The 10,659-nt window shown below is 30.3% G+C and overlaps 1 protein-coding gene across 1 annotated transcript; it reads left to right on the top strand.

Moving 5' to 3' along the window:
* The first annotated feature begins 4,739 nt into the window (after positions 1–4,739).
* On the top strand, positions 4,740–10,470 carry LOC18101214 (cholesterol 22-monohydroxylase CYP90B51). Its single transcript, XM_006380695.3, has 8 exons — positions 4,740–5,150; positions 5,248–5,572; positions 5,665–5,817; positions 5,922–6,173; positions 6,294–6,386; positions 6,496–6,574; positions 6,698–6,804; positions 9,812–10,470. Exons 1-8 carry the CDS (start codon positions 4,948–4,950, stop codon positions 10,064–10,066), a joined length of 1,467 nt encoding a protein of 488 aa, XP_006380757.2. The 5' UTR covers positions 4,740–4,947; the 3' UTR covers positions 10,067–10,470.
* Positions 10,471–10,659: the final 189 nt, after the last annotated feature.

The raw sequence follows: 10,659 nt of genomic DNA, 5'->3' as shown, positions 1-10,659 counted from the left end.
TTATGTTAATTTTTATTTTGTTTGATTATGGATTGTTAATTGTTATATTTAATGAATTGTGACATGTGTGAATTTTTTAATTGTGTTGAAGAGATTAATTGAAGCTTGTGTTTCTGAACTGTGATGTATATGTTGTGTTAGTTTTTTTATGCTGGAGAGTTGAAAGTCTAGAAAAAACTACCTGACTACTTTTTTTTGTTCTCACAAGTAATTCACAAGTAGCAGATAAGGCTTATGACTTATGAAAACTATGTTATTTCCTTAAATATTTTATAGATTGTGATATTTTGCCAAATTTTTTTACTATGCTGGTGTCAAGAAAAGCTAAAATGATTGGTGTTAGTTTGTTGCTGACAGGTGTGCGGTCTTAACAAGTATTTCTATCCATAGATATTGTCTGATGGGGTTTTACGAATGTTCTCGGCCTATTTTTTAGACCAATGTTATGAGCCTATTGAGTTAACATGACTTCTAAAAAGTGAGCTAAATGACCCGAATCCAATAGAGAAATATATTAAGAAATACATTTATCTTGTTTTATTTATTAAGAGTAGAATAATATTTTTAATTTAGCCTATATATAATATCTTTGTATTTAGGTTAAAACAAATATTTTAGAATAAACAGATTAATAAGAACTATAGTCTCCTTCTCTCTTATGTTTGTACTTTTTTTGTGTTAATTTGAATTACTTTAACAAAATACATCACATGATGGGCTCGAGGTTAGAAGGATGTGATCTATGCTTGGATCCTATATGTCTAAAAGAGCTTTATAACTCACTAATTTTTTAAGTTTATATGTCTCACAAGTTTGATCTCGTATTTTATATTATGAATTAGGTATTTACATATGTTATATATTTTGAATCTATCAATAAATATCAATGAATTTTAATTATTTGATTTAGATGATAAATAATTTATTATTTTATGTTGTTATCACTTTTATTTATTTATTTAAAAAAAAATGTTATTTCAATGGAAACGGTTTTTGTGATCCCATTAGAAGAAAAGTGGATGTACTCGCGCGCATACACACTTAGTGGGTCCAGTTTTGCGTGACCTTCTAAAAAGAAAAGGCTACATGTAAAGTTGGAAACGGTCCTTCACGTGAAGAGCAATAATGAATGCACGTGGATTTGTAATGGAAACATGATCATGGCACGTACCAGGACAAAAAAAAAATGAAAAAAGAAATAAAATATTAATAGGATTTTTCCAATCATTTTAATCTGGCAGTACCCATTTGGAAATTGCGGTAACTGTTTAGCTTTCTCTCTTGTTTTTCTTTTTTCTCTCTTTTGTATTTTTATAAAGTGATTATTTAGTAAAATATTATAAATAACTACATGGAAATTGTTAAAAAAAATCTCATATAGTCATATTGACAAGGAATTAATAAAAGTGATTGAGATTTATATATAAAAATGGGTCCATAACTCTAGGTTTTTAAATAAAAAATAATGTCAAATTAATATACAATACTATGTATAGTTTAAGAGAATCTTCAATTCAGATTTCTCTAACAGGTAAGTCCAACAAGTAGTCAACAATCAATTAATGAACAAAGGATGGATTCTTATATAGATATTTCAATTTTATTTTCTAGTTAGTCTATTATTATAGCTAGCACGGTATATTTTTGCATATAAAATTATATTTGGGTATATTTTAAAAGTTAATTTGATTTGAAAAATATTAAATTAATATTTTTCTAGTTTTTTTTAAATTTTGATGTGTTAATATTATTTTTTTTAAAAAAATACCCTCCATTACAAGAACATGTGAAAAACTAGAAATTTGCGAAATTCTTTTAGGAAACATAACCTTTTGTAATAAAAATTATATAATTATTTTAAAAGTCATTCTGATTGGAGGCTGATGGCAATATAACCCACATCTAGCTGTAGTTTTTATTTCAAAATAAAGCATGAAATTCCAATCAAGTGTGCTCCTCAACTAGTGGGGCCATGGATTGAAGTCTAAATCTCGCCATGATTGGAACAGCTCAAATGAAAATGGTGATCAATAATGGAGATGATTATCAGCTAATGGTCATAATCATCAGACAATTAGTTGAAAGCATGTGTTTGTCCCATGAACAAAAGTTAATGTGCATTGCATGGAATGGTATCTCTGCTTCTGTATTCCTTCGCAGATGACTGCTATAGCGACCTTCATCCTTACAACTCTGCCACCGCCTGCAGATCCGACATAAACGTCATTTTTCGAGATTGACAGATTTTACGATTCCCTCGCTAAATTTCAATCCTGTTTTACGGATTCTTTAATTATTTTCTTGTGTCGATTCAGACATGTCATCTCATTGCGCGCAAATTTCTTACTGCATTTTCAAGAATTCTGAAGAATCCATGCTTGATAGTTAAGTTTTGGTTTTATTGTTTCATCCAAAAGATTTAAGATTTAAAATGGATGGGATTCTATCCTCATTTGCCACCAATCTTTTGGGGTTGCAAGTGGTTTGGACTACAAGATTTTGAGTTAATCTTAATTTATCTGGTGAGGTTTCAATTTTTTTCCCAATAAAATTTTGATCAAGAAGTGTTTGAAAGTATAATATCAATTATTTTTTAAAATATTTATTTTTTATATCAGTATATTAAAATAATATAAAAACACTAAAAAATATTAAAAAAATATTTTTAATTTTTATATACTTGAGTTAAATGATACAGTTCTTCTTTAAATTTGATGTTTTGTTTTAGTTTGAATATATTCAGGATAAGAACTATGAAATAAAATTTAATAACATCAAAAAATTATAATTTTTTAAATTTCTAATGATAGTTGCGATTAACTTTTCTATTTTTGTTTTCCAAAATTTTAAAATGAAGAAGAAAGAAAGAATTCTAAATAATACCACATTAATGATCGTTTAATTTCTTGTTTAATTGAAGTAACACTACATACCAACGATCAGAATTAATTCACTATTCTTAAATGAAACTCGAAGAAATTAGTGTGCGGCAACATTATCATCTTTGTGCACTGGAAGAACACATCAAATCGCAAAAAAAAAAAAAAAACATTACATTATAAGTATGTAAATGTTGTGATTTAGCAAGATTTGATGTGTTCTTCCCAGCAGCAAAGTCAAGGTACAAAACTCAAATTGAGGCCTGGTTAATTCTTTTCCTTCTTTTCAGTTGCTTACTATTTCTTTAAAGAATGAAAGCAATTTCAGGCCTGTTTTGGGTGAAGGAAAATGCCTTTAATATGCTATAAAGTTAATAAAATAATATTTTTTTAATTTCATCAAACAACTTAACTTTTCAGATTAAAATATATATTTTACATGATACCTTTCAAAATGCTTCGTTTATTAATTAAGAAATTAATAGAGAATAATATAAATTATATCATGGAAGAGAATAATATCATGAGATCTCACTTAAGTTATTGGGTTGAGATAGTTGCTTAACAGATATAAGAATTTAAAAAACATAACCATAACATAAGTAAACAAAAATATGCCATTCTCTCTTGTGCAGCACAGCTGATTAGGTGAAAAAATGCTAAAACAAGGCATGGGTAGAATAAGTTCATCTACTCAGGTATGCGTGCTCTTTCAGCCTTTTATTTAAAATCTAAAATTAATGACACTTGTTTCTGTATATATATATAAAATGCCTTTTAGGTATTAAATTTCATCGGATTTGATAAATTAATCTTAGATCTAAATTAATTAAGTAAAAATTGATTTGATCAAACTTCAATAAATTTACAACTCAACTCGGTAAAAAACTGAGTTAAATTTCTTTAACCCACGACCAGGACTGGCTGTGGAGAATATAATAATTTTGGGTAAAACAAGCACAAAATAATAACAAGGGACAGCATTATACACGAGAGCATCTACGAGTCAAAGTAAAGCAAGTCAGTACTCAGTAGTTTTTTTAAAAAAACAACAAAATAATGTTCAAAGGGGATAACGTTGATATTGCAGTACAGAGATTACGTTGTTCAAAAGAAAAGTACAAGGAATACTCTGCTGGGGAAAAGAAAACAAACTTCTTCCTAGCTAAGTGTGGGTTTATATCCCATCCAGCTCTAACCTTTTCTGGTTGTTCAATTTTTATTTTGTTTCTTAAACTAACTTTATTCTAAAACGAAAACAACAAAATACTTTTTAATATTTTGAATTAAAACAAATGATACCATGCATTACAATAAAAAAATAAAGCTTTTTTCTTTCCTGTTTTCTTCTTTTTTGTTTGCGAAGGAAAGAGACATGATATGTTTTTTTTAATTGTGGGTGTTCGGGTCAGTTTATGTATATCTTGATTAATCTTTTGAGACCCTGAAGTTAATGACCATGTAAACTTCCAGTAGTCTTAAGATTTATAGCACACGAATTGATGATTTATGGAAAACAAACTCAGGATCTGATTAATTAAGTTATCTATCAGAATTGATATGTTTTTTTTTCTTATCATCATGATGTGAAGAGCATCTTTTTAATTTCTAACCATGGTTATAAAATACTGTGAAATATTTTAATGAAATTAAAATTAATTTTATGGGTTTGAAAAGGTCGGAAAATAAGTACAAATTGATACAAAATATTAATTATATAATTGGAAAACGCAAATGACAAGGAAACTAGTGTAGTAAAATAAATCTAAGATAAAATGCATGGAAATACAACATCATGACCATTTTTCTTTTTTCTTTTTTAGCATAAAATAACATTATAAAAGGAGGCTTGGCTTCCATGTTTTCATTACAAGCAGCTCCATCAAAACGATTTCTAGAACATTAAACTTCCACGGCCCTTACAATATTGGTGAAGTCCTCAAAAGTATATACTATCTGATTTCACTTTGCTTAGAACAGCTAAGCAAATTCAACAGGGAGAGAAAGGGGAGGAGGGAGAGAGTCAGAGTGAGTGAGAGAGAGATAGACATAGAGTCAGTCAAGCTCCATGTCTCACTCAGAGCTTGTTGTCTTTCTCCTTCCATCGATTTTATCACTACTCTTGCTCTTCATTCTCGTGCAAAGAAAGCAAGTAAGATTTAATCTCCCACCAGGCAACATGGGGTGGCCATTTCTTGGAGAAACCATTGGCTACCTGAAGCCTTACTCTGCTACTTCAATAGGAGAATTCATGGAACAGCACATATCAAGGTAAGACTAAGACTGCCGAGAAAACAAGATTGACAGCCAGAACCAAGAAATGAAATCTTGTTAATCATACCACTTAAAACTTGATTATAATATGCAGGTATGGAAAGATTTACAAGTCCAATTTGTTTGGGGAGCCAACAATAGTATCCGCAGATGCTGGACTTAACAGATTTATACTACAGAATGAGGGAAGATTATTTGAATGCAGCTATCCAAAAAGTATTGGTGGAATTCTTGGAAAATGGTCCATGTTGGTTCTTGTTGGAGACATGCATAGAGACATGAGGATTATATCTCTTAACTTTTTGAGCCATGCCAGGTTAAGAACTCATCTATTGAAAGAAGTGGAGAAGCAAACCCTGCTTGTTCTTAGCTCTTGGAAGGAGAATTGTACATTTTCAGCTCAAGATGAAGCAAAGAAGGTAATTCTTCAAACTTGCAATGCCAAGAAAATGAATTTCAATACTGAATTCTATATTCGAGAGGAATACTTAGCATATGAAGGAAATTGCAGTTTACCTTCAATTTGATGGCAAAACATATCATGAGCTTGGATCCTGGAAAGCCAGAGACTGAGCAGCTGAAAAAAGAGTATGTTACTTTCATGAAAGGAGTAGTTTCAGCTCCTATAAATTTGCCTGGAACCCCATATAGAAAAGCCTTGAAGGTAATCTTACTTTAATTAACCATAAAAGGTAACGATTCAAGAAAAAGGTCATGATATTATCGTATCTTCATCTCATCTTTGGGTGTCCTGTTTATAACATGCAGTCTCGATCAATCATCTTGAAATTTATAGAGCGAAAGATGGAGGAGAGAATTGCTGAAACGAAGGGTGGAGTAGAAAACTTGGAAGACGATGATCTTCTTGGATGGGTCTTGAAGCATTCAAATCTTTCTACGGAGCAAATCCTTGACTTAATCTTAAGCTTGCTCTTTGCTGGCCACGAAACTTCTTCTGTGTCCATAGCTCTAGCCATCTACTTCTTGCAAGCTTGTCCTGGTGCTATTCAACAGTTAAAAGTAAGCAACTAAAAAGTACCTCACAGTATAATCTGTACTTCCTACTCTATCAGTACCTCGCAGCATTTATTATACACAGTAGATGCTTTGGATTTATATATTTATTCTCATTGAATATAGGAAGAACATATTCAAATCTCCAGAGCCAAGAAACGGTCAGGAGAGACGGAATTGAACTGGGATGATTACAAAAAAATGGAATTCACCCAATGCGTAAGCTCCTTTTAATTAACTTCTCTTTTACTATCAGAAATATTTCGAATTTTTCTTTATTTTAACACGAATAAATTCAATATACATGCTTTTTTACAACCTTGTGAAGGTTATAAGCGAGACACTGAGGCTTGGAAACGTAGTCAGGTTTCTTCACAGAAAAGCTCTAAAAGATGTTCGGTACAAAGGTAAGATAAACCTAGTTGTATTAGATTCCTCTCACCTTAGGCATATCACTATATTAATTAGTTTAATCAACTCTATCTAATTACTTAAGTAGTAATTAATAATACTGTTTTTTTCTTTTAAAGGGTACGACATTCCATGTGGATGGAAAGTGCTACCAGTGATCTCAGCCGTCCATTTAGATTCAACTCTTTTCGACCAACCTCAACACTTCAATCCATGGAGATGGCAGGTCAGTAGTACAGCTTTGAAGCCATGACAGACATCCTTTTTTATTTTCTAAGACATTATTATAATCACGCCGTATAATTCTGTCACAGTAATTATAAGGTTCCGTAGATTTTTCAATTTGGTCTTCTTCCACAAGGGTCCACTAGCAACATTTCCTATCATAATTGTTTGTTCCTGGCTTCTTTAACATGATCTTGAATAGTTTTTTCTTTAATTTAAATTAGTTTAAAAAATAGCAACAAAAGCTATGGAAAATGTTAATTAACTACAGATTTTTTAAGAAACTAATTTTTTAAATTTTAGATCAATAAGATCGGTTAAGATAAAGTAGGTCAAAGTTAAAAACCGCAAACCTTTTGAAATTATTGAGGGGGAATTATTATTATTTTACTGAGGGGTTATTTAAAAAAAGACCCACTATCGATAAATAAGAAATGGACTATGATATGCGTGCACATATAGTTTTTATCGCAAATATTTTTTTTTTAAAGGGCTCAAAGTTTTTGAGAGGAAAAAAACTATGTTAAGTGTATTATAAAAAAAATTATGTCATGCTGAATATATTTTTTATTTTTAAACACCATACATATGAAAGTCAGTAAACCTCTTTCATATTACTTTTATATTGGACAGACAAGTATGAAAAAGCAATTTATTTTCTAAAAATAAAATCCCAAGAATCAATTTAGGGAGCCACTGAAAATAAATATGGACCCAACCCATAACAATAAAATAAAATAAAATAAAATAAAGAAAAAAAATAGGGAAATGGAGATAAGATTGTATAGGTAGATAAAGCACTGAATGATGATGTGAACCAATGAAAACATTCCAACAAAACCGTTGAAAGCAAAAGAAGGAAGGAGCGTAGTCAAACCCCCACGAGACCACCCTACTGATGAACTGTCACCATCATTAAACAAGATGTTTTGCTTGTTAGGACAATGGGTCTCACTCTGCCTTTAAAGCCGCATGTGGATGTGGGCCTCTCATGTGCACGTGCATCACTGATTGCCTTTGCATGCTTTTTTATTTTTTATTTTTTAAAATCTCGTTGCTTTCAGGGAGTGATTGTTCTTTAGTCGAAAGTTGCTTCTGTTTTAAAAATGCTTTTATAAATGTTTTCTTCTTCTTCATACTATCAAAGTTATTTTTTTTAATTATTTTAATTTATTAATATAAAAAATAAAATAAATTTTAAAAAATATTAATTTTAATTATAAAAACACTTTACACCGTGTTACTAAAAAAAAATATTAAGAGATCAGCAGTTGAGTCATCGTTTTGTTATTTTTAAAAAATCAAATTCTTTAAAATAATTTTTTATATTTTTTAATTATTTTAATATACTAATATAAAAAATAAATTTTTAATATAATAAAAAAATATTATTTTTAAATAAAAAAATATTTTATAAAGCAACATCCATCATCTGACCAGAACACCGGTAATTACCCAAACACTGTCAAAAGACTGTTGTCTCTGTCTCCATTCACATATAATGCTGTTGTAATCAAGGCCACCAATTAAAGAATTCTAATTCCACTTAAAAAAACCATGATCTAAAAAAAATCTTATTATAAAAAATATACAGTACACGTGAATCTTGATTAAATTATATAATATTTTGGTATTTTTATATATGTAAAAAGAACCTTTGTATCGTTTTTTTACTTATATTGTTTTTTAAAATTTTATTTTATCAATGAAAGAATTTACATTTTTTAATAATGAATTTATTTTCTAAAATAATTCTTAAATTTAAAAGACATCCTTAATGTGGTTTTAGTTAAAACACCATGATAATATATTGTCAAGTAATTTACAGATGATTTTAGCCCAGCACGTCAGTATATATATAACCTATTATTATATTTAATTTTATAGCATACCCAAAACCAAACAGATTCATTACTCCTGGAATCCTTGTAATCCACACACATCTTATCTTTTTTCATGAAACTATTTTTATCCAAACGACGTAGTCTAAATTAAATCATGGAATAATTAAGTAGGAATGTAGAGTAAGAGACAAAATGGACAGTCTATTAATATAAAATATATTTATGCTATTATACTATAAATATGAAGGACTCGAGGAGGTAGTATTTCCCAGAACTCTACTGAATAATTGCTCAATCGAGGGAAGTTTAAATTGGGCACTGAACATTTTAACGACATAGAAGTGACTTTGTGAACATTTATTGACAATTGTCCGTGACTAGTTTTTGACATCGAGCCATCGACGTTGTCTTTTACTGTTTTGTCCTTTTGCTACGTATATGTCCATTTTACCATTCAATGTGTTTTGATTTCTCGAAAGCTACTTCCGTCGTCTCGACTGTGAATAAGTTATTAAACCTGGTTTTATTTACAATTAAGTAAGTTAACTTGGATTGATTGGGTTAATTTAAATTAATTTTATTTATATTTTAATGTATTTTTTAAAATTAAATCAAGTTATAATTAGATTAAATAAATAATGAGTTGATTTCTCAGATTATTAGATTTAATCAAATTAAATCTTTCCCAGCTTGATTATATATCTTTTCTGTAAATCTGGACTCCTTTGATTCGTCAGATAAGGAGGTAGAGGCAGTCAAATCCTACTTGTTTTTTAGGGTCGGTATCTGTCACAGATTAAATATCTAGTTTGAGTAAAAACGTTATTAATTAGTCCTCAAATCTCTATCCACTTGTCAAAAAATTGGTATAAAATTCCGAATCTTAACTGTTAGGATGTGTCAGTAACATCAATCTTGGAAATTATTAATTAATTAGAATTGTCATGTAATTAAGATATGATTTAACACTTAAATGAAATTAGTACGTATTTGAATTAGCGCTTAAATTGAAATGGTGCTGGTCTTTAAGAAGACGAGAATATTTGCCCTTTATTTTATTTTATTTTGGTATTTATGACAAAATTATTTCTCATGCTTGTATGTTGATTATAGCTACCTTGCTTTTTTGTTTATTTATGTTATCAATGGCGATGATGACAACAGCATAACAATGCTCGTGGTGCTTCTACAAGTTCGAGTGGGACGACGAGTAGTAATTACTTCATGCCATTTGGGGGAGGACCGCGACTTTGTGCAGGATCGGAATTGGCAAAACTAGAAATGGCCGTGTTCATCCACCATTTGGTCCTCAACTTCCACTGGGAACTGGTTGATACCGATCAAGCCTTTGCCTTTCCTTTTGTCGATTTTCCCAAGGGCTTGCCCATAAGAGTCAAGCACCTACTCACAGTTACATGATAAAGGACAGCAGCAGCTAGCATGCATATATGCCATCAATTCTTCAATGGAGACCACTCTATTCCTCATCCTAGCTCTGCGTTCCCATATGCATATATATATGTTGGATATATATACAAAACGAAGTTCTTGATCTCTGTACGTGAAGCTTTGAGCACCACTGGATTGTTCCAACGGCTTAGTAAGTCTCTTTGGGCGTTTGATGATATACCAGCTGATATCTGTGAACAAATCGATGTGTACACCCCAAGATAATATTATAGGACCACAACCCTCTACCTTCCCCGCATTGTAAATCCTACTTTTACCCTAGGTCCCTCCATGTTGGGACTCAGGAGTAATTATTCATTCATATAGCTTGTCATATGGTTTTTTCTTCAATATAATTCACTTTATTACTATCAGTACGTATAAATATTACTTTTCTCGGATTACATGTTCATAATATCAATATCCCATCTCAACTAGGAGTCGAGATTTTAGATAACCTGTAAGTTTTACATGTCACCTGTCTTTTCAAGATATATTTTTTTTCAAGATAAAATTTATCAGAAAACTATAAGTCCGAAAATAAGATAAAATATAGTAGAAAT

This window comes from Populus trichocarpa, chromosome 7 (assembly GCF_000002775.5).
Source record: "Populus trichocarpa isolate Nisqually-1 chromosome 7, P.trichocarpa_v4.1, whole genome shotgun sequence".
Classification (NCBI taxonomy): Eukaryota; Viridiplantae; Streptophyta; class Magnoliopsida; order Malpighiales; family Salicaceae; genus Populus; species Populus trichocarpa.
This window is presented reverse-complemented; position numbering and strand designations above follow the sequence as displayed.